Here is a 24,409-nt window from a genome sequence, read left to right as displayed (position 1 = left end):
TAAATTTAGTTAATTAAATTAATAGTACTGAAGTTGATTGGGCCAGAATTCAACAATTTGGCCTGACTTCTAAGAACAGTTGGTCCTAAATTGAATAATATTGCAGCTATTGAACAGTTTGTGAGTTAATAAGTTCCATCACTGTTGTGGGACTTGATGAATGAAAGACACTACATTAGAGCAAACCTGAACTGAAAGTAAATTCAAGATAAAAAGGCGGTTAGCCTGCTTGCCTTAAGTGCTTAATCCTTTGAATATAGGTGATGAGAAATCATGTTGAGGTTGTGCTGGACATTGATGAGACCTCTTCTGGAGTACTTTGACCAGTTTTGGTCACCATGTTACAGGAAGGATATTATTAAGATAGAGAGATTTACCTGTATGTTGGTGGGTATGGAAAGTTTGACTTATAAAGAAATACTGGATAGGCTGGGACTTTTTTCATTGGAGCTTATAAAGTTGGGAGGTGACCTTATAAAGGTTTATAAAATCACGAGGGGTATAGATTGGGTTAATGGTTCAAGGTTGGTGTAAAGACTTGTCGCTCAGGTACCGGGTTGCAGTTGTTGTGGATATGTTCGCCAAGCTGTGATGATAGTGTCTTCTCCCAAGACTAAGAGACCTATTTTTAGGGTGAGCGAGATCTAAAGACATGGGGGCAAATGTTTTACACAGAGGATGGATCACGTGTGGAGTGAACATCCAGAGGAAATGGTAGATGCAGGCACTGTTACAGTCTTTAAAAGACATTTAGATAAGAATGTGAATAGGAGAGGTTTGGAAGGATATGGGCCAGGAGCAGGCAGGTAGGACTAGTTTATGTTTGGGATTATGGTTGGACCGAAGGGTCTGTTGTGGTGCTACATGATTATTATTTCATTTGGATCCACAACAGCCCCACTGGGTATTGACCTAATGCTAGGTGTCCTTAGATATTAACTCAAGGTATAACAAAAACAAGTCATTGACAAGAAGTAAATATAAAAACCAAAATAGCTTGAGAAAAAGTGTGTATGGATCATTTTGAACAGTGTATCTTGGATGTAACTGAAGGATTAACTTTGATAATTACAGGGCACGGAAGATCTGTGTACTCCAATTCTGCTTACTCAGCAAAAGATGACTCGCGTCGAGTTCAGCTTCTTAGTACGCGATTAAGAGTTCGATAGTATTCTGATTGTGAGACACAGACTTCAGCAGATCTCTGAATATTAAGAACACTTTAGGATCCGGACTGGATTTTCTGCCATGGAACCAAATGTAGACCAAATTTTGATCTAAGGCTGGAATCCAACCTCAATCAGCCTTGAATATGCCCAAGATCTGTCTTAATGGAGGTGCCTTGGAGAGTGGGAAAACTAACTGCTCTGGGAAGTTGGTTTTTTTATTTAATTGTATTAGAGGTGTAGGCCTCAACATTTTCTGGACTTTCTGATTGTGGACTGTGCTTCCCTGGGTCATGGAAAACCAAAGCAAGGTGAGAAGGATGGAATCAAGTGGATAAATCCTTTCCACCCTTGTGTTAAATAAAGTAAGACCTCTGCATTTTTTGGGTTCCTCAGTTCCCACAGACCACACTCCTTCCCCATAAATATCAAGGTTTGAAAAAAAACTAACGGTTAAGTCAACCAGGATTGAGAGTTTTCCAAGTGTAAGAGCTTTGCTTTGTGGCCTAGTTAATTCTTTCTTTGCCTTTATTGCAATGAAGATGGAGTATAAAAATAGGGAAGTCTTGCAAAAAGCACACAGGCATAAGACCATCCAGTGGGTCATGTATACAATTTTGGACATCTTATGTGGGGAGGAATATATTTGCATTTGAAAGCAATTCAAAGAGAGTTCGCTTGGCTGATATTTGAGGTAAAGGAGTTATGCAGACTCTTTGGAATTTAGAAGTATGAGAGATGATTGTATTGCGAGAAATGAGATTCTTGGGGAGCTCGATGGGCTGGGCGCTAAGAGGACAATTTCCCTTGTGAGGAAATCTAGAATTAAGGTACACATTTTATAAGTAACCTTATAAAATGGTTTCCCATTTAAGATACAGATGAGAAGGGATGTTTTCTCTGAGGGCCGTTGGTCTTTCGAATGCTGTGCTCCAGAGAGCAGTGAAGGCTAGCTCATTGTCATGACTTGTCTTTGGATATAATCAGAATTTTGATTTAGAAGAGTTGTAGGTTATGGGGGTGACGGGCAGAAAAATGGAGTTCAGGAAATAATCTGATTAGCCCTATCCATATTGAGTAGAGGAGCCAGGTCATAGGTTGGAATGGTCGACTCCTGCTGTTTCTTATGTTCTTATTTTCTTGCTCTGTCGGATACCTAAGGATATAGTTGGTGTAAGAAGTAGTTGTTAGGGGATGTGCAAATACAGCTTTATTAATATTTAGCATATTGCTTTCTGCAAGTCACAAATGGACTGCAGATGTTCACTCACTCAAGCTGCACTTACAATAGGATCCAGACTGCCTGTCAGTTAAACTATTCATTCAGTTGCTCTGACAGCCTTCAAATCTGCCTCAGTTTACAGTTTTAGCAGCCTGACCATTCATTTTTTTTTCCCAAATTAAGCAAGGTCCTCAGCATGACCAGTCATGGGTGAAGAACATTTCAGATGTTCAATCATTTGCAATGAAGCCGTTCCACCTGATGCTGCAAATAGTTTCTGTTGCTGATTTTAACACCGTGTAGGCAAGACATTAAACACCGGTGAATCAGAATCTACTCAGTGCATGCAAGGACGATTTGTCACCTCGTTAATTGTTCAGCTTGGATTGTCGTTTTGTTTTTCCAGCATAGATTTGATTGAAAAATACAAACGGCTGCAAATTGAGACTTTATTCATGCACAGATTTCTATCTGGCATCATTGAAGTAGTTGGAATTGCCCCACCTTGGTGATATTGAACTGTAGGGCTCATATAGAATGTAGAAAGTGAGGTCTGCAGATGCTGGAGATCAGAGCTGGAAATGTGTTGCTGGAAAAGCGCAGCAGGTCAGGCAGCATCCAGGGAACAGGAGAATTGACGTTTCGGGCATAAGCCTTCTTCCTGAAGAAGGGCTTATGCCCGAAACGTCGATTCTCCTGTTCCCTGGATGCTGCCTGACCTGCTGCGCTTTTCCAGCAACACATTTCCAGCTCATATAGAATGTAACCAATATAAACATTCTTAAAATGTTACAACCCCTTAACAAAGTGAAATCACAGCTCAATGATTTTGCTTTGTCTTTCTACATAAAGCTCTTCTTTGAAATATTCTTGCTTTCCGCAGGCCGAAAGTTATTAAAGTAACATTTTCTATTTATGGTGAATCCATGTCATATATCAGGAGCAGACCAAAGAAAAGATTTTACCAGGATCAGGTTAGTCTTTATCATGAATCTTTAAATAATAAGAAAAGGGAAATTAGATGAAGGTGAAAGAACAAAATTAATTCAAAACCGGAGATAAAGAGTAAGTTAACCTTCATGATGTATTACAGAGCATGTCGCCCAGGAATACTAATCAGAGGCAGCGAGATCACACTGGAACAATACGAGTAACAAGAATAATAAAGATGTTAACAAAATTTCAGGAACTGATTTCATGTTACTTACTTCTAATGTACCAAAATATGTTGAAATTATGCCACCATTTTCAAACTAAATCATTATTGAGAGTCAGATGTTTCCAAGGGGACCGAATAGTATTTTATTTGTGGAGGTAACGTGATGTTTGTTTGGGATCTCACTTGGAAAGTTTTTTATGTCAAAGTATCTTTTTTGTATTTCCAACTTCACTAGAAATTGCTTTCACTTTTACCCGTTTGAGTTTGGTCTTATTCAGGGATAGGACACATGGGCATCCCATTTGAGGAATTTTCTTAAGGTGTAAATAGATTCATGCCTAAATAACATTGTTTGTAACAGTTGCCACCATTTCTGGTTTGTGTGCTCTTTTTTTCAGTGTTTTTTTTTCTAGCTTATTTTCTCTGCATTTCATGCTACAGTTCAGTTAATCAGATGCTAATAATGTTTAAAATCATCACTAAAGTGGGCTTTCATCATTTGAGAGTCTGCATGTGAGCCAACTTATTAGCAGTTAACCTAATCCAGTTCTTGGTTCCCTGGTAAATTCACTCATTTTAGCCAGTTTTGTTTCGTGTTCCACTAAACTTAGCTTCCCTGAAATAATAATGCAGCTGGCAATACTTTTTCCATCTGTTCACCTTCATTTGCTGAGGCTACTTTTGGCCATTGTAGTCCAATAGTCACTCTCTGGTCAGCTAGGTCTATACAATTTAATACAGTATATTTAAGCATTGAGTATTGTACAGAATTATTAACCCTGACAATTTACGCAGTGCAGTACCACAGGTCAGAAGAAGTCAGAAACCACAGGGGCACTGTCCTGCTGAATGTAACAACAGTGGTGCACCGAATAACCTTATTAAAAGAGTGACAGGAGAGTGGCATAGGATTATGTTTGATTGCTTTTACTTTTCGGATGACCTCCCTTATCGATCAATGTCTTGAGTTTGTGGGTTACTATCAACCCTATGAATCATCCAAAACATCACAACATTTTCTGGAAAATTTGAGTTGCTTTCCAATGTGAATTTTTAAGTAGAGTGTCACTCTAGTTAGTGATGGGGTAATGACTTCAATATCATGCTCACTGTAAACTGGTTAAATTCTGTCAGTTTGTCACAATAATGTAAATGGAATTTTAACCGAGCTGCATGCCTTAGATACTGCAGTTTATGTTTTAGTCACATTACAGCTTCAATCTACAATATGTCAGAACTAAGATAGAAAAGTGGGGGTGTACCCTACTCTGCAGATAACAAAAATGATTTGCTTCACGTAAATAATCTCTTGACTTGAGCACTATTATAAGCTGAGTAATAGACTTGTAGTTCAATAGTATTACAGTGAATTATGTAATTTATTGATGTTCAAAATGAGGCATTGTACTAAAGAACATTAGAGGTGCCAATTATTGAGGTTTAGGGAGTTGACATCTCTCGGGACTGATCATTTTATTTTGTCATTTTTGTGGTTTCAGTCAAGTTTTGTGACTGGTCAGTCAGGATTGTTGTTTTGAAAAGCTCTGAGTAATCTGCCCTTGACAATTTGCGAAACACTTTTGAAATACTTTTTACCTCTGTCCATTTCTGATTTATTGCAGTTGTCTTTTATGTTATAGGAAATAACTGTTACATTCACAGCAGTGTGTCCTTCACATAAGATTGTTAAATTGTTCCAGTTTTCTCCATTCGCCCACTCAATGTTCGAAATGGGCCACTTCTCAGCTGAGACAGGATTTCTACAGAATGTGAAGCTGCCTACCTGATCATAGCCTTGGCATACTCAATTGCAGATAGTTAAATATTAGGCCTCTGCCAAGCAGTTATGCCAGTCTTGGTAGTGGAATGCAGGCCCCAGGGCCAGGCATATCCTTTCTTCGTGCCTGTCTCTGGCTAACGGGCAATGATTTTGATAGTCTGAAGAATGAAAATAACATGCAAGATGATGGGCAGCCATAGAATTCTAATTACATGTTATTCACATAAAATGTTGATAAAGTAAAATGTGGCCATATTTGTATTTAGTTCACTTTTCTAACCTTTAGACCTCTCAAATAGTCACCTTCGCAGAACCGAAACTGAAATCCATCTGCCTGTATTGTAAAATCCAAATACTAAGTAATGATAGTTATGTTGTGCACCTTTTTATCGCTGAACAGTTGGGAAATTTTGGGAAAGTGGCTCTTATTGTCGGAATGGTCAGAAATGGGATGCTTGATATCTGTGACAGTGGCTTAATGACCAGAGAAAAACTGTGATATCTGGAATCCCTGGGTTCGTTTTATGAAGCCATATACCTCTGGAGGGCTGATTTGGAGGATACAACCACAGTTGGATATTAGGCATAATGAAAATAGTGTGTTTGTAAATCTTAATAGAACATTTACGTCTATTAAAGTTTTTCAAGAATGTGCCCATTACAGGGAAACATCTAACCTATTATGCATAAAGTATGAGACCAATGTATTTGCTGATCTGTTTTATCTGCATATTTGAATGTTAGCTGCAGATTATATAACCAGGAATTTGTATTAAAGTAGTGCCTTTCCCAGCTTCAGCATCTCCCAAAATATTTCTTCAACATATAGATATTTTTGATTCATCCATTGTCAGAATTAGGAAGCTGCAGAAACTGATTTGTACACAGAGAATCAGGGTCAGGAATAAAAGACAAAGGGAAATAAGAAAAGTGATAAGCAGAGAAATCAAGAGGATCACACAGGGACGCTGTGGAAGGTAATGGGAACAGGAAAAGTATTGTCTCGGACAGCAATGAAATAATGAAAGAGATATATTTTACAAACATTGGCTGAGGAATACATTTTGTCCTAGAGAGCTGTCCTACCCTTTTTTTTGAATGGCAGTACAGGATCTTTCACATTCACATGAAAGGTTTAATATTTTATTCAGAAGTCTGTGTCTTTAACAGCATTGTTTCCTTCCCTCCAGCACTGAAAAATATGTCCAACTGATCGTTAAAGTACAAAAACCTTGTTTTCTGTTTGTCCCATTTCTTGTGTGCTAGCTGGATTGGAACTGTGCAGCCAAGTATATTGTTATGTTGTATGATCATACAAACATTAGAAAATTGGATCTGGAGTCAGCCATTCTCAGCCTTTGCTCCATCATGATCATGACTGATTATCCAGCTCAGTAGCAGGTTCCTGATGTTTCCCCCATATTCTTAGATTCATTTTGCCTCATGTGCCATATACTGCTCCTCCTTGAAATCATATCATGTTTTAGTCTTGACAGCTTTGTGTGGTAACATATTTCACAGGCTCATCACTCTCTGGGTAAATATATTTCTCTTCATCTCAGTCATTAGTGATTTACCCTGTACCCTTCGACTGTGACTCCTAGCTCTGGACTCCCAGTCACCAGGAGCACCCCTTCCTCCATTTGCACTGTCCAGTTCTATTAGGATTTTATGGGTTTCCATGTGGTCTCCACATGCTTCTGAATTCCAGTACTGACATCATGCTAATTGGCTATAATTCCTGATTTTCTCTCTGCCTCCCTTCTTAAATTAGGTTAATTACCCTCCAATCTGTAGGAACCAGTCCAGAGTCTATAAGAGTCTTGGAAAATGACAACCAATGCATCCATTGTTTCTTGGGCCATTTCCTGAAGTTCTCTGGGATGGAGATTATCAGGGCCCAAATGATTTATCGGCCTTTGGTACTATCAATTTCTCCAATGCCATTTCCCTACTAATACTAATTTCTTTCAGTTTCTCCATCTCACAAAACCCTGTGCCCCCAACCATTTCTGGTATGTTCTTTGTGTCCATCTTTGTGAACATAGAACCAAAGTATATATTCAGTTTGTAAGCTATTTATACGTTCCCCATTATAAATTCCCTATGTCTAACTGTAAGGAGCCTACAATTGCCTTCATGATTCTTTCTCTCTTCTCATATCTATAGAAACCTATCACAGTAAGTTTTTTTTTGTTCTCCCCAAGCTTTCTTTCACACTCCACTTTTCCTTTCTTGAACAATCCCTTTGTCACCCTTTACTGAATTCTAATCTGCTGCCAGTCCTCAGGTCACGCCTACTCACAGAGAACATCTCCAGGACACCTGCACCAATCAATCCCACCACTACCCCATGGCCGAACATTTCAACTCCTTCCCCACCATCCTCATGACCTATCCTACATGCCAATCTCCCTTCCCACCCATCCACTCCACCCTCCCCTCTGACCTGTCACCTTTACCCCCACCTCCAGCCACCTATCACACTCACAGCTACCTTCTCTCCAGCCCCACCATCCCCCACCCCTACTCCAATTTATCCCTCCACACCGAGGCTCCCAGCTTCTTTCCCGATGATTTTCCTGCTCATCTGATGGTGCCTGACCTGCTGTGCTTTTCCAGCACTACTCTGATCTAGTCCTCTGGTCTTGTTTTCTTTCTGGATAATTTGAATGCTCTTCCTTGAATCTCATACTATCTGTAATTTTCTTTGTTAGCCATGTTTTGGCAACTTTCCACATTTTACTTTTGCACCAGGCAGGAATGACCATTGTTGCAGTTTTCCATGCGTTCTTTGAACTTTCCACTACCTTTCCACCGTCATCTCTTTAAATAACATTCCCCAATCCATCATAGCCAACTCATGCCATCTCTTTAGACTCATGTTAGAGGAATGTTAATGAGGAATTCTATCACATTATGCTCATCTCCAAGGGGCCTCATACAACTCAATTGCCAATTACTCCTTTCTCATTACACCATACCCAGACTAGGATGGCCTGTTCTCTCGTTGGTTCCTCAATATCCAGCAGACCATCCCTCTGCACGTCACTTTATGGCATTGTTATGTATTTGGTTTGCTCAATCTACATACAAATTACGGTCACTTGTAATTACTGATCTTCCTTTATTGCACATGACCCTATTTTCCTGTTTAGTGCTGTTTTCAACATCACCCTTTCAGTTTGGTTTTATGTCACTATTTTTTTTTACTCAGTGTTTCACTGCTCTACCCTAAAGATTCCAATCCTCAGAGCTAATATCCTTCCTCACTATTGCATGAATTTCCTCACTAATCAGCAGTACCTCTGCCTTATCTGTTTTGTTTGTCCTTTCTAAATATGGAATATTCCTGTATGTTCAGTTCCTATCCCTGGTTACCCTGCAACCACATCTCCATAATCTCAACCATATTGTGCCTGTTTTCATTTATTCACACAGTTAATTCATCTACTTTATTTCAAATGGTCTATGCATTAAGGCACAAGCCTTGTTTTTTTATAACATTACTTTTCCCATTCCAATTATCTTCCTGTGTGGTCCTCTTGATTTCTCTGCCCATCATCTTTCTTATTTCCCTTTCTGTCTTTGTTCCTGTCCTTGATTCCCTTTCCTCTGACTCCCTGTGTAAGTTCCCATCTACCTTGACATTTTAGTTTAAAGCTTTCCCAACTGCTCCAGCAAATACTGTCCCCAGGACATTAGTCCCAGTCTTACCATCAGTAACCTGTCCAGTCTGTACTAATCCCACCTCCCCTGGAACCGGTTCCAGTGCCCCAGGAAACTAAAACCTCCCACTCGCACCATCTCTTCAGATCATGTAGAAAATCATTTGATAACTGTACCTTAGCCAACCATTCTTTCAAGTAGGTCAGTGAAGCTGACCCTGTATGTAGACTGTGAAAAGCAGGCACTGTAGAACTAGTGAGGTGAGCTTAATTAGGCTTGTCGCTTGGAAGAGATGTGAAACATTTTAGGTGTGAAATGTGCTGCTTTGATCACAGTGGGGGGGAAAGAAAATTAATATGAAAGCAGAGCTATGAAATTACACAGTCTGAACATCAATGCTGGTATGATTGATCGGTTCAAGTGCAGTTCCTTCAAACATTATTGTTAATAGAAGTAAACCTCCATCTGAAATAAATGAGCTAAGCACTTGAATTTAAACCTGCAGACCAACATGCGATATGGATGAATTGCAATCCATTTGACTATCCAGGTGTTTCAGGAGTGTGTTTGTCACTAGATTTTTAACCCAGCCATTGCAATTGCATCTGACTTCTGGATTTCCCAATCAATCAGGGTATGTGAACGGATACAGTAATGATTGGCAGCAGTCTGCTTCCGGGTTCAAGGATCAGGAGTTGAAAAGAGGTATATACGTATAGAATCCATACAGTGTGGAAACAGACCCTTCAGCCCAACAAGTCCAAACCGACCCTCCGAAGAGTAACCCGACCAGACCCATTCCCCTGCCCTATATTTATCCCTTACTAATGCACCTAACTTACACATCCCTGAACACTATGGGTGATTTAGCAAAGCCAATTCACCTAACCTGCACATCCCTGAATGCCAATTCACCTAACCTTAACATCCCTGAATGCCAATTCACCTAACCTTAACATCCCTGAACGCCAATTCACCTAACCTTAACATCCCTGAATGTCAATTCACCTAACCTGCACATCATTGAACTGTGGGAGGAAACCCATGCAGATACGGGAAGACCACATAGACAGTCACCAGAGGCTGGAATCGAACCTGGGACCCTGGCACAGTGAGGCAGCAGTGCTAACCACTGAGTCACCATGCTGCCCCAGGGTGTACAGGCAATACCAAAACCTGTCGAAAGAGATCAATGTGGCACGGCAGCACCACGCTTCAGCACTGAGGGAACGGGCTGTCTTCCTAGAAAAGTTGTACCAGCTGAATTCTCTTTGAAGAGATAAGGGGATAGTTTCCAAAGAATCCACTGCAGGAATCATCCATGATAAATAAAGGTGATTTCTGCTGGAATTTCAGCTGTGTCACAGTTTGCTGAAAGGAATTGCAGAGTAAGAGGGAGGGAGCAATAGCTTGCTGCTGTTAAGGTCGCATGACCTCCCTTTGAAAGGCCACTAGAAACAATTTAATTGGAGACTTTTGAAGTGCACCAAGCACAGAAGAACTGACAATTCAATATCCTGGACAATTCCTTTGAAACTTGATATGTTGGAGTTTTGGCAGAGTCCCCATGTGTGACCTCCACCTTTGCTGGAATAACAAATAGCTGGCCACTGTAGGCTTGGTTTTCCACTGGCACAGTTCTTCTTTTTACTCAGGCAATGTTAGATTATTAGATACATATCCCACCTCCTGAGTAATGTTTTGACAGACCCCATATTTACCTCACACAGCCACAACTGCACTTCCCTCAGCCCATTTAGTCCACCAGATCTGACCCAGCACTGCTTCCCCCAGCCATAACTAATTACTGCCACTCACCCTGAGTTACCTTGATACCAGATAATACTTCTCTCGCAACTTTTCATCCTCCCTACTTCTCACCCTGCCCCCTATCCTGGTAACACTCCACTTACCTAGAACTTTATCCCTGGAAACCCCCAACTTCCCTGGAATCCTATGCCAGCAACCTACCCCTCCACAGGAATTGCAGGCCACATCATACCCTGCTTGCCATCTGTCACCATGCCCTCCCAGCTCCCTAACATCACACATACTTTATGTCTTTACAGTTCAACAGTAGCTATTAAAGTTGCTTTCAACACCTCTCAATATCAGATTACAGCAGTTGACAGCTGTAAAAAGAAGGCATCGATTTTCTTGCTCTGACTAAAAAATTCTGCAGTACAGAGGAACTGTCAGAATTGAAGTACTGCTCCATATTTCTGGGGGACCCCATACTGGATATCCTCTTTGAAATGTGTAGCTAGCTCACTTGTTTTGAGATTGCTCATCCTCAGAAAATCCAGCCCATTGACTCCATCCGAGTTCCCTGCTCCTTGCAGCTGTAACAGTTTTGCTGTTGTACCCAAATGATTTTCTTTAACCTGGTGTCCTTTATTTAAAAGGTTGAGACATATATATTGATTCACGTAATCTTTTCAAATTTGTATTTGGATCACATATTTTCATCATAATATTTATATTGCAACGGTAATGTCAAATATGCCACTTCGCAGATTTGAAATCGGAGGTGATCAATATTGATCCCAGATTAAAATGGGTTTTCGAAGGAGGAGAGTGTTAAAGGAAGGGCAGTATTTTTACAGTGATTTGTCTGTGGAATGAACTACCAGAGAAAGTGGTGGATGCAGGTACAGTTACAATGTTAAAAAGACAGTTTGATAAGTTCATGAATAGGAAGGATTTGGAAGGATATGAACTAAATACAGACAGGTGGGACTAGTTTAGTTTGGGAACAGGGTCAGCATGGATTAGTTAGACCAAGATGTCTGTTTTATGCTGTATGACTATGAGAAGAGATACAAAGATATTAGAAAAGCAGAAGAATCTTCCAAACCAATTCATTTGAACTGCTGATAATTTGTGAGACACTTGCACATCCAATCCTTGAGAATTTTTTTTTGTATGTTTCTCATCAAATATTTTTATATCAAAACTTTCTCACACAAATTGACTGCCTCAATCATCCGTCTCTTTTGCTACTATGTACAAAAGCAACACTGATGTTCTCATCTTGTATCGGTTGAGTGCCTTGTATTTCTCTCCCTTATTAAAGCCTGCCCTCTTGAGAGTACACTGTCAAAAATAATTAACAGAACTGGGACTTTGGCTCGAACAATGAGTAGAGAAAGGTCTTTTTTAAGCTTGTGTTGTCTGGAACAGTTGAAATGGCCAATTTGAGAACAAAATATTTCACATGCTGGTGACAGAAATGTGATTGTCATGGGACAGTTTTCCTTTTGTCATTTTAGTCTTTCTGACAACACTAATTTATCTGAGTCAGCCGTGTAACCAATTGGAAAGAAGAGTAACGGTGAAATAAACCTGCTGCGATGGAAGTTGATAGTGTAAAGGTCAGTGTGAATAAGATACGGGAACGAAATACAGTACACATCAGAAAAGCTGCAGATGGATTCTACTTTGACAAGAATAGCTTTAATGGCTGTCACAGAATTTTGAAGCTTTTGTTCACAGTTTCCAAAAATATCAACTCTGCAATGTTATTATTAACTCACTATGCTATTGTTCTACTTCCACAATGTATTAAATTTCAAGACAAACTATTTTTTCAATTCTCTCTTTTGCTTTTATGGTTTGCTATTCTTAAGCTAGATCCTGGATGCTGGAGTAATTAAGACACTGTTCCGAACTATTGATGAGAGATTTTAGCTCATTGGGACAAGTTGTCAATAGCATTGAGTACCTTAATGTGATTAATCAGTTTCCAACTGACTGATGGAGAGGTGCAGTGGGAAATCTGGCAGCTCTCCTGCAGAACCAAGCCATAAAGTGGCACCGTAGGGTGGGAGAGGGTGGGAAGAAGAAGAAGAGATAAGAATTGGGGACAGTTGAACCAGCAGCAGGCCACAATGTGAGGCTCAGAGACATGCCCATGTTCATCCAGACCCTGAAAGCGTCTGCAACATGGCTTCAAAAGCATTTATTGAATAATCTACATCAGTCCCTTTTAAGAATATGGACTTCTATGTCATTATTAGAGTAATGGCTGTTGACATGCAACCAAACTAAGATCAAGGGTGTGATACAATCTTAGAAGAAATCACTCCAGTATCGAAGCATCCATTTTTCAAGAATAACCTTCCTCCATTAGATAACAACCATTTCAAATTGTCATTGGCAGTTAACATTCTTTAAAAAAAAGGTTCCAGCCAACAGTAAATAATTTACCATTCTACACTTTATGTTCAAAGTGTTGATATAAATTAAATGCAAGATGTTTTATTGTGCGTTTTTTGTTTAATGATACAGTATGTCTGCATAAAATATATCCTATAAATAGATGTTTGTTGCCTTGAGAGGTAATGTGAAATCCAGGATCCTGATTTTCAGCCCTCCAGCAATCTTTTTCAGGATCAGTGGTGTTCTCCTGAATAATACCCAAAAGTGTGACGTCTCCTGTTTTTTTGAAGAGGGTTTTTGTTTGAGCACTAACCTTTCAATACTCCTGATTTCTGAAAGTATCTGAATGGCAGCAGTGTCTGCTCTAATTTAATTAGATTAGATTAGATTCCCTACAGTATGGAAACAGGCCCTTCAGCCCAACAAGTCCACACTGACTCTTCGAAGAGTAACCCACCCAGATCCGCTCCCCCACCCTATATTTATCCCTAACTAACGTGCCTAACACTATGGGCAGTTTAGCATGGCCAATTCATCTGACCTGCACATCTTTGGATTGTGGGAGGAAACCGGAGCACCCAGAGAAAACCCACGCAGACACAGGGAGAATGTGCAAATTCCACACAGACAGTTGTCCGTGGTGGGACTCTAACCCGAGTCCCTGATACTTTGAGGCAGCAGTGCTAACCACTGAGCTGACCAGGTACCAAATCGTTTTGGAGATAATCTTCTGTAAACCTACATGTCAAGAATTCTCAAGATAATATTATTTTCTTGATCCAATTTTCTGCGGTTGAAAGGATAAAATAATTGCAAGCAAGTCCCTGAAAGCCTCAGGGTTTCTTCCTATCTGTTGCTGGAAATTTGGTGGCTGAGGTGATAGAGACAACAGAGGAATTGCATATAAAACTATTATTAGTTTTCTTTAGGTCTTACTGTTACAGTAACTTGTTCCAAAGACTTGGAGGTGCCAGTGTTGGACTGGGGTGGACAAAATTAAAACTCACACAACACCAGGTTCTAGTCCAACAGGTTTATTTGGAAGCACTAGATTGTGGAGCGCCGCTCCTTCAACCATCCTGATGAAGGAGTGGCATTCCAAAAGACAGTGCTTCCAAATAAACCTGTTGGACTAGAACCTGGCATTCTGTGATTTTTAACTTTGTTTTAAAGAAGAGTTATATTGGCTCAAAATGTTAACTCTGTTTCTCACTCCACAGATTGCTGTCAGACCTGCTGAGTTTGTCCAGCACTTGTTATTCTTGTTTCAGATCTCTACAAACTGCAGTATTTTGAGGAACAGATGGAGGCCGTTGAGATGCTTACTCTTATTTACATCACTCAGTGCCAATTATGCCAATCATGGTTGATCTGCATAGTAGCTCATTATACATTTCTTTATTACTTATCCTTGTAATAATTTTGGCAAACAAAAATCTGTAATCTTAGATATAAAGTTAACTAATGGTCAGACATCATGTGGAATTTGTGGAAGAGAGGTCCTATCTTCTACCCTTTTTGTCATGAAGTATTTTTGAATTTCACTCCTGAAAGGTCTGGCTCAGCTTTTTAAACAACGCCACCAGTCCTAGACTCCCCAATCAGTGGTAAATACTTTGTCCCAACTTTCCCTATCAGATTCTTGTAATATCTTTAAAACTTTGAACATATCACCGCTTAATCTTCTCAATTCCAGATACTACAAACCTAGTTTTGTAATCACTAATCATAATTTAACCTTTGGACTTCAGGGGTCATTCTGGTAAATCTAATATTGAATTACAACCATACCAAACAAGACACGTAACATCATGCACTGACTCCCTCTCAGATTCCCCATAGTCACCTTCTTGAAAATTGAATCCCTTCCCCAATCCCTTTGCCTTTGCATTCTACCAGGACCTTTCTTCACTGGTACGTAAGAGGTACAGAGGTGACCTTATAGAAGTTTATAAAATAATGAGGGGTACAGATGCAGTTAATGGTCTTTTCCTTTTCCTCAGCATGAGAGATTTTAAGACTGGGAGGCACATTTTAAGGTGAGAGGAGAGAGATTTTAATAAGACGTAAGTGGCAAATTATTTACATAAAGGGCTATTCACGTGTGAAATGAACTTCCTGAGGAAGTGATGGATATGGATACAATTACAACATTTAGAAGACATTTGGATAAGTGCATAAATAGCAAATGTTTGGAGGATATGAGCGAGGAGCAGACAGGTGGGACTAGTTTAGTTTGGGATTATATTCGACATGGACTGGTTGGATTGAAGAGTCTCTTTCCATGCTGTATGACTCAGACTCTACGACCTAAGTCACAAATCTGCCATTACTGTGTAGGAAGTGCTGCTAACAGAGGTTTTCTTTACTGTGGCCTATATTTATATCTTAACAATGACTCTAGCATTTGGGAAATCTTTTTTAAAAAACATACAAAGCTATTCAAAATGATTTTGTTGGATATTCAAATGTGCTTTGTTTTTTTTTCAACAGCTGATTCCACTTCATTATTTGAAATCTCCCCAAAATCTACCTATATGACCAATCTTTTGATTATATTTTCTAGTGTCTCCTTGTGTACTTCTCATTATTTTTTGCCTAATAATTATTTTGTGAAACATCTTAAAATGTCAAAGGCATTGTATGCATTCAAATTGTTAATACAATTGTTTTTACATTTATTCAGGCACTCTATAATGAGCAGAAACTGATCAAAATTGATTAATATCAAGCTGAAGCAACAGGGTCATCTTTCTCCTTATTTCTGTTTCATTAGCAGCTGGAATACTGATTCTGACAAAAGTTTAGAATAGTTGAAGGCCTATGGTCATTGTGTATTGATTTGGTGTCATACAGTATTTGGGCTTAACTTTGATTCTTTAATGAACTGAGTTTCTGAGCCAAATTTAGGAAATTTGGAAAGTCTCATGCTAGGTGACATTTTACTTCTCATGCAGCTTGATTATCAAGTCATTTACATTGACCTCTGAGCAGATTGGTTTAGACTGTCTGACGTGAAGTACTGGTTGAGGTGGAGCATTTTCCAACTTAACATTGGCAGAGAGAGAACTCCCCAGCAAAGTCCCTGCACCTTTCCTGCTTACTTTGACTAAACTCTATTGTGCACAGACGTGGAGTCCAGCTCAGCTTCAAACCCAATCTTCTATTCATGGTCAAAGCTTATGTTTCTACTTCTCCAGTGATGGCCTTCCTTCAGTCTCAATACTACTGAGTACTTAAGCTATGCTTCATTGGTTCCCAGTTCAATTTCTACAATGTTTTCCTTGGCAATTCCTGTGAAGATAGTTCATCCACAAAGCTGCATTTACTACATTTTGATCTGTTATCATCACTTATCCTCCCCCATTTCTAATGTTGTCTGGTCCCCATCATGTTAAATTCACTCTCCTTGCCAAGTTTATAAATATTGTCACAGATTTTCTCTCCCTTTATGCTGCAGCCTCCTTCTACTTTATGTCCCAATACTTCATTTTCCTGACTCTGCATTCCTTACCAGTCTTCACCTTCAGCAATAAGTAAAGATAAAGTTGCCATAGTCCCAGAAGACTGCTGTCTTATCAGAGATAGAGAGATAACTGCTGGTGGTTTAACAACTGGTGAGGGTCACCATTACCTCAGGCAAGGGGAGAGGTTGAGACAAGTGTCCTTCATGGTACCAAGGTGCATTAGTCTGGGGAAATGTAAAGTAATAGGGTAGGGAATAGGCCTGTGTGGGATACTCTTCGGAGGGTTGGTGTAGACTTGTTGGGCCAAATGGCCTGTTTCCACACTGTAGGAATTCTGCAACAGCTGATGTGGGAACTGGACCCATGTTGTTGGCGTCACCCTGCATGGCAAATCAGCCATTCAGCCAACTGAGCTAACCAACCTTTTCAGCAATAACATTTAGCGATCTTGGTGTTGTACTCAGAAATCCCTCATTAAAACCCCTTGCCTTTGTTCACTAATTTTTCCCAGTTTATTTCCAATTCAGTTCAACTCCTTGCAGTAGTTGCTAAATTAAAGGTTCTATTTATCAATGTAAATGATTATACGAATTAGATGGCTGAGAAAATAGTATACAGGAGAAGTGCTTTCATATCATATTTGAGCTGTTATACCTTTAGTGATATTAGAATGTGACTGGTTAGGATTCTTCTGCAGTACATTAATGGTTGTCTCATGCCTTCTCTACTTACAGGATCCAATGTATGCAAAAGGAAAACTGGGAGAGATTCAAACACTCATACTTGGAATGTTAGACACCTTCAATTACGAGCAAGTGAGTAATCCGGAAGACTGTTCTAATCAGCATTATCCCCATTCCTCAAACAATCATGGTCTGTGTGCATTTTGAAAGGAGTAAAGACTGTAGAAATATTTTTCCCTCAAAATGGTAGATTTATTTTGACCCTTGTTGTCAGTACCCGAACATTACGAGACTGACTATAATTCAAAAGCATTTAAAAGTGCTTACTGCATTGCATCAGAACTTATTGGGATATTCTTAAGCAATCAAAAGCACTATATAATTTCCAGTTCCTTGATTGATAGACGCTCAGTTCATCTATTGATTTGGGTTAGGTGTAGAAGAGCAAGTATGTACCATGAGAACTTGTGTAAAAGTTGTGAGCTTAAAACGATAGCAATATTTGGCTAAGCTTTTTGGTGACCAAAGTATTTAATTGCATATTTTATCCCTCAAAGCCTCCAACCTGGCAACATCCTTGTAAATCTTTTCTGAACTCTTTCAAGTTTCACATCTTTTCAATAGAAAGGAGATCAGAATTGCATGCAATATACCAAAAGTGGCCTAACCAATGTCCTGTACAGCCGCAACATGATCTTCCAACTCCTGTACTCAATACTCGGACCAATAACGGAAAGCATACCAAACACTGCCTTCAATATGCTATCTATCTGCAACTCTACTTTCAAGGAGCTATGAACCTGCACTCCAAGGTCTGTTTGTTCAGCGATACTCACAAGGAGCTTACCATTAAGTGTATAAGTCTTGCAAAGATTTGCTTTCCCAAAATGCAGTACCTCACATTTATCTAAATTAAATTCCATCTGCCACTTCTCAGCCCATTGGCCCATCTAGCCAAGATCCCATTGTAATCTGAGGTAATCTTCTTCACAGTCCACCACACCTCCAATTGTGGTGTCATCTGCAAACTTATTAACTATATGTCTTATACTCAAATCCAAATCATTTATATAAATGACAAAAAGTAGCTGACCCAGCACCGATCCTTGTGGTGCTCCACTGGTCACAGGCCTCCAGTCTGAAAAACAACCCTTCACCACCACCCTCAATCTTCTACTTTTGAGCCAGTCTTGTATTCAAATGGCTAGTTCATCCTTTACTCCATGAGACCTAACCTTGCTCACCAGTGTCCCATGGGGAACCTTGTCAAATGCCTTACTGAAGTCCATATAGATCACGTCTACTGCTCTGCCCTCATCAATCCTCTTTGTTACTTCTTCAATAAACTCAATCAAGTTTGTGAGACATGATTTCCCATGTACAAAGCCATGTTGACTATCCCTAATCAGTCCTTGCCTTTCCAAATACATGTACATCCTGTCTCTCAGGTTTCCCTCCAACAACTTGCCCACCAGTGACATCAGGCTCACTGGACTATGGTTCTCTGGCTTGCCCTTACCACCTTTCTTAAACAGTGGAAAATCGTTAGCAAACTTTCAGTCTTCTGGCACCTCACCTGTGACCATCGATGATACAAATATCTCAGTAAGAGATCAGATAAGCAATCACTTCCCTAGCTTACAACAGAGCTCTAGGGTACACCTGATCAGGTCCTGTGGATGGTGCGAACCCATTCATTCCAATGGGAAATTTACCTTCCCAGCAGCCCCCGGTCCCTGGTTCTGGAACATTCCCTGTAGTCTGTTCGGGCTGCAGTAAGCCACGGGTAACTGAAACTGTGGAAACTGACTTCGCGGATACAGCAGTTGCCCTGTACTGTCGTACCATTACAGTAATTCTGAAAACCTGGAATGGAGCTTGATGGCTGACGGACTGGAAGACCCAGAACAGAGCGGTACGGCCAGCAGACTGGAAAGTCAGAAGGGAGTGCATCGCGTAGGCACACTGACTCATAAATGTTGATCTGTAACTGTGAAGAACTAGGGTCGACCTTTTATCAGCAGGATGTTCGCAGTTCATCCCCTCTGGATATCAGATTCATTACATAGAATTAGGAAATAACTAAGCCCCTAGCATAGGCTTTAGTTGTTTCCCAAAGAATGGATAGGCTACTGGCCGAGCCTGAATTAATATCTAAGAAGACCCTGAACTCAATAGAAAATAATTCAATAAACTTGCTATCCCTGAGGATGAAGGGGCCCAGTCACCAGTGCCTTGAGCCTACCACCATATCCTTACTCTTAACCATTAAATAGTGATATTGTCAATTGTACATGACACCACCGAGCCCAGATGTGCTTCAGGAGTCAGAAAAAGATCAATCCTGGTATGGCATTTATGTGGGTGCAAAAAGAATGTGAAGTCCCTCTCAGTAGGGTGAAGGTGCCTCCAAACACCTACCAACCCCAATTCAGCACACCGATCCCTTAATTGTTTATATCGCAAAGTGGAAATCGGCGGGCCTTTGGGCAATCTGTCTAACGTAGGGCCTATGAGACAATTAAAATCCCCTCCTATGGTGATATGTTGAGATGCAAGGTTAACCAGTCTATAAAGTGTGTTTGGTAAGAACTTAAGAGGGGTGGGCCGGAGGGCAGTAAACATTTAAGATCCCGTATTCTTCCCCATGTATCAAAGCTTTAAGGATTACAAATCTCCCGTGTGTGTCTTTAATGCACTTGAAAAACATAAATGGGAGATTCTTTCTAACTAAAATGGCCACCCCTCTACTCCTCATATTGAAAGATGAAAAATAAACCCGGTCATACCCATTCTGTTACAGCTTCAAGTGCTCTGCATCATCCAAGTGTGTTTCTTCTAATAAGGCAATGTCCACCCTCTCCCTTTTCAGGCTGGAAAGGTACCTTCTTCCTCTTGACAGGTGAGTGATGCCCTTTAATATCCCATATGCACCACTAAAGCACATCCTTAGCCATAACCTCCTATAGCACCATTTTGTCTCAGAGAGGAATAACCCGAACTACAGATCACTGAGCTTTAATGCAAAAGAATCCGCAAAACCCAAAAACTACACAGACTAAAATAACTCCAGCCAACAAATCTGCAAAACTTACAAAAACTATGTACAGCAAAAACAGAAAAACAAAAAATCACCAAAGACACTGTTTGGAGGAGTTGATCCCCATTCAAAGGGAGTACCTACACATCCTACAACCCTTCTAAACATCCCAACTGCCCTCTCAACTCCTTCCAACTAGGGTCACACAACATACACCGAGCACCCGGGAGAGAAGAAACAAACACCCAAGAGAGAGGTTATTACTGAAAACAAGTAAACTAAAAATAAAAATGTCACCATCCCTTAACATTACTGAGAGATTAAAGATAAATATTCTATCCATCCTGGACCTCATCTCACGCAACTTATTACCAGAAAGGAGAGTCCACCAAGTCCTTTTTAAAGAAGAGCAAACCCAAACAGCTCTGTCCTCTACGCCCATTCGGCCGTTCGACTTCAGTCAACGTGTCCACAAAGTTCTTCGCTTTCTCTGGTGAGTCGAAGAAATGTATGAATCCGTTATGATTGATCTGAAGCACCACTGGATATCTTAAAAAAATACTGGATCCCAAGCTCTCTCAATATCCTCTTGACGCAATTGTAGGACTTCCTTTTCTGGACCACTGCTGCCGAGAAGTCTTGAAAAAACATGATCCTGGAGCCGCCATATACCAACGCCTTCACCCCCTCCCCTGGGCTCTAGAGGCTTCCATGACACTCTGCTTCTCTTTATAATGATGAAACCTCACCAGGACAGGCATGGGCGCTGATCCACACCTGGTTTTCATGCTGCGATCTGGTGGGCTTTTTCAATTTTTATCCTTCTCTTCTCAACCTCCAAACCAAGGAACTCTGGGAACCACTTCTCGATGAACTCCACTGGCCGCTCATCTTTCGTCCCCTCTGGTATGCCAGCAATGCGCAGGTTCTTTCTTCTGCCCCTGTTTGAGACCATCTACCAGATCCAACAAACCCTGGACCTGTGTTTCCAGGGCTTCAGTTGGCCCTTAGAGTCAGTCTTTGCCTTCTAATCCCTGCAGCCTGGCGCTCAAGCAGATCGGTCCTTTTTCCCAAGTCTTGCAGCATAGCAGATACAGGAGCCAGCTTCTCGATTTTTTTTTCCTGGATTTGCTTCCCCAGGACCTTGCGAGATTTGGCCAGCTCCTCAACCAGGGTCTGGTGAGTAAGCGAGCCCCCTGCTTCAGTGGGCTGGGCTGTAGCCCCGGCCCCAGCCCCAGGTGAGCTTCCGCCTTTCTTCAGCATTCTCCTGCTGCAAGGACAAAGGTCAGTAAGATTTTTTCAGGTTTCTAACTTCTTTACTGTGTTGTTACTCACAGTAAAGTGTTTGAGATGGCTCCTGGCTCTGTCGAGTCAGTGTTGCAGCGCAGAGCCCAGCAAACGCGATCCTACCAGGACGCCGCCATCTTGGATCTCCCCATTTAAGAGCATTTTATAGAATCTCATGCATTGTTTTCCAGTTAAAAATCACAAACTACCAGATTATAGTGCAACAGGTTTCTTTGGAAGCACTGGCTTTTGGAGTGCTGCTCCTTCATCAGGTGATTGTGGAGTATAAGATCGTAGGATACAGAATTTATAGCAAATGTTTACAGTGTGATGTAACTGAAATTATATATTGAAAAAGACCTGGATTGTTTAAGTCTTTCATCTTTTAGAATGACCATGTTGGTTTCAGTTCTTTTATATGTAAATCGCAAAGCTTTCTTAAAGTTACATTCTCAAGTGAACTTTAACAATTGGTGCCATGTTGGCCCAGATAATGCATTGAAGGTTTGAGATGCCCTTTGTGACGCTGTCTGTGCTCCACTGCTCAGACTGATTCTAATCTAAAGAAGGGATTTACAGAATCTTATGTGGATTCTTGCAGTTTTTGAGCAAGATAAAATGTAATTCTGCAAGTAACCTGTATGTGTGTATGTGCATGTGGGTGTGTGTGCGCGGGAGTTGGGATAGGGGGAGGATATGAGTGTCTGAGAGAGTGTGTGTATGAGCATATGAGAGAGAGCTTATTTTGCATAGAGGAGAGAGATGGTTGGCTGTCATATCCACAATTGTGCACACGTTCCTTGTGGGTACAATGTTGATGAAAGCAATCCACCAGAGAGAGAAAAAAACAGTTGGGTTTCAAGGTCATATTCTGAATGATTAAGATTGATGAAATTAATTAGATTCAAAATTACTGTCAAATCAAAAGGATAGAGTTGATGATAAAATGATTATTTTGACTATTAGTGGACATTGAAACTCCACAGGCATCTGCTAGGAGTTCTGTCATGTTTACATTATTCATAAGCGATATGAAGAAATGCACTATTCTTTGCATCAAATAGAAAATCTGGCTTGGAGTTGGTGTTTCGATTGTTAGGCTTTCAGCCTTATTCAACTCTCCTTGCTGCCTATATGTTAGAATTGGGGCTGTGGATAATTCAGCTCTATTGTCGATCACAGTGAGTGAGCTCCTAACATTTACAGACTAAGTTCATTTGCTCAGTTGTGCTGTTTGGCTGAGTCATCAAAACTCTACTAGCTTGTATCATCATCTTCAGGAGCAGACAGTCAAGGGGAAAGAATCAGTGTGGACATTGGAGAAGGTTAAGGAAACAAAGATACAACGCGACTGATTTTGATAAAGAAAGTGCAATCTTCTCTACATCAGAAATTTGCTGGTGAAACTCAAAAGGTCTGGCAGCATCTGTGGAAGAAAGCAGAGTTAACGTGTCAATACCGGTGACACTTCATCTGAACTGATAGGAACAGGAAGTGCCAAGGGTGGAAAGCGGACAGGTGGAGATGGAGCCCAGAGACACAGAGATAAGAAAAGGTTAGGTAAATGAGGAGATTATGGATGGCACACCAGGACAGAAGAGAAGCTGATTAGGTGATAATGAGAGCTGAGGGTAGCAGAGAATGGTTAGTCTGTGCTGAAAGCAAACCATGTAATGTGATAATAAGCCTCTCAGTGGGTGGAATCATAGAATTCCAACAGTGCAGAAAGAGGCCATTTGGCCTATTGAGTCCACACCAACCCTCCGAAGGGTATCCCACCCAGATCCAGCCCACCACCATATCCTCATAAAATCATGTTTACCAAGACTAATTCATGTAGCTTGTACATCCCTGGACTCTATGAACAACCTAGTGTGGCCAATCCACATAACCTGTACATCTTTGGACTGCAGGAGAAAACTGGAGTACCTGGAGGAAACCCACACAGACATGGGGAGAATGTGTAAACTCCACAACAGGCAGTCACCCAAAGTTGGAATCAAACCCGGGCCCCTTACTGACCGCTACAGTGCCTGTGCTAGAAACCTGTGTTATAACAGGGTTGGATAAAAAAAAACGTGGAAGGATGGAATCAGGCTCTGAAGTTATTCAACTCTATGTTGGGTCCTCGAGATTGTAGGGACCCCAAGTGATAAATGAGATTTTGTTCTTCAAGCCTGCAATGAGGCTTGCTGGTAGACAGCAGCAAAAGGAATGTTGGCTGGAAACATGGTGGTATATTAAACGGGACAGACAACTAGAAGCGCTGGGTCATTTTTATGGACAAACGTAGGTGTTTTATGCAAAGACATCACCCAGTCTGCGTTTCATCTCCCCAGGGTAGAGGAGACCACACTGTGATTGAATGAAGTGCAGGTAAGTTGCTACTTCATCTGGAAGGTGTATCTGGGGTTTTGGATAGTGAGGAGGGAGGAGGTAACAGTGCAGGTATTACACCTTTGGAATGCAGACAAGGGAGGGGAGAGGAATATGTGTCCAGTTGGTGTATGCTGTTGGAAGTGACGGAAATGGCAGCTTACACGCATTTGGATGCTGAGTTTGGTGGGGTATGAAGTGAAGACCAGGGTCTCTCTCATTGTTGTAGGAGGGGTGAGGCCAGAAGTGTGGTGGATGGGCCAGATGCAGCTAAGGGCTCCATTGACCGTGGTAGCAAGGAATATTTGATTGAGGAAAAGCATGATTATTTCTGAGTGCCCCCCACAGCAGAATGTGACAGAGATGAAGAAACTGGGAGATGGGGGTGGGAGTCCTTAG

At 40.8% G+C, this 24,409-nt stretch overlaps 1 protein-coding gene across 6 annotated transcripts in view; it reads left to right on the top strand.

Annotated features, from left to right (window-relative positions):
* vps8 (VPS8 subunit of CORVET complex) overlaps nt 1-24,409 on the top strand; it is a 555,322-nt gene that overhangs the window by 295,939 nt on the left and 234,974 nt on the right. For all 6 annotated transcript variants that reach the window (XM_043693080.1, XM_043693078.1, XM_043693079.1 and 3 more), the window contains one exon: nt 17,359-17,439. In XM_043693080.1, coding sequence (XP_043549015.1) covers nt 17,359-17,439 — 81 coding nt within the window. The remainder of the gene's footprint in view (nt 1-17,358; nt 17,440-24,409) is intronic.

The sequence above is a fragment of the Chiloscyllium plagiosum genome, chromosome 7 (genome assembly GCF_004010195.1).
Source record: "Chiloscyllium plagiosum isolate BGI_BamShark_2017 chromosome 7, ASM401019v2, whole genome shotgun sequence".
Classification (NCBI taxonomy): Eukaryota; Metazoa; Chordata; class Chondrichthyes; order Orectolobiformes; family Hemiscylliidae; genus Chiloscyllium; species Chiloscyllium plagiosum.
Note: the sequence above shows the minus strand (reverse complement) of the source record. Positions and strands in the feature narration are given on the sequence as shown.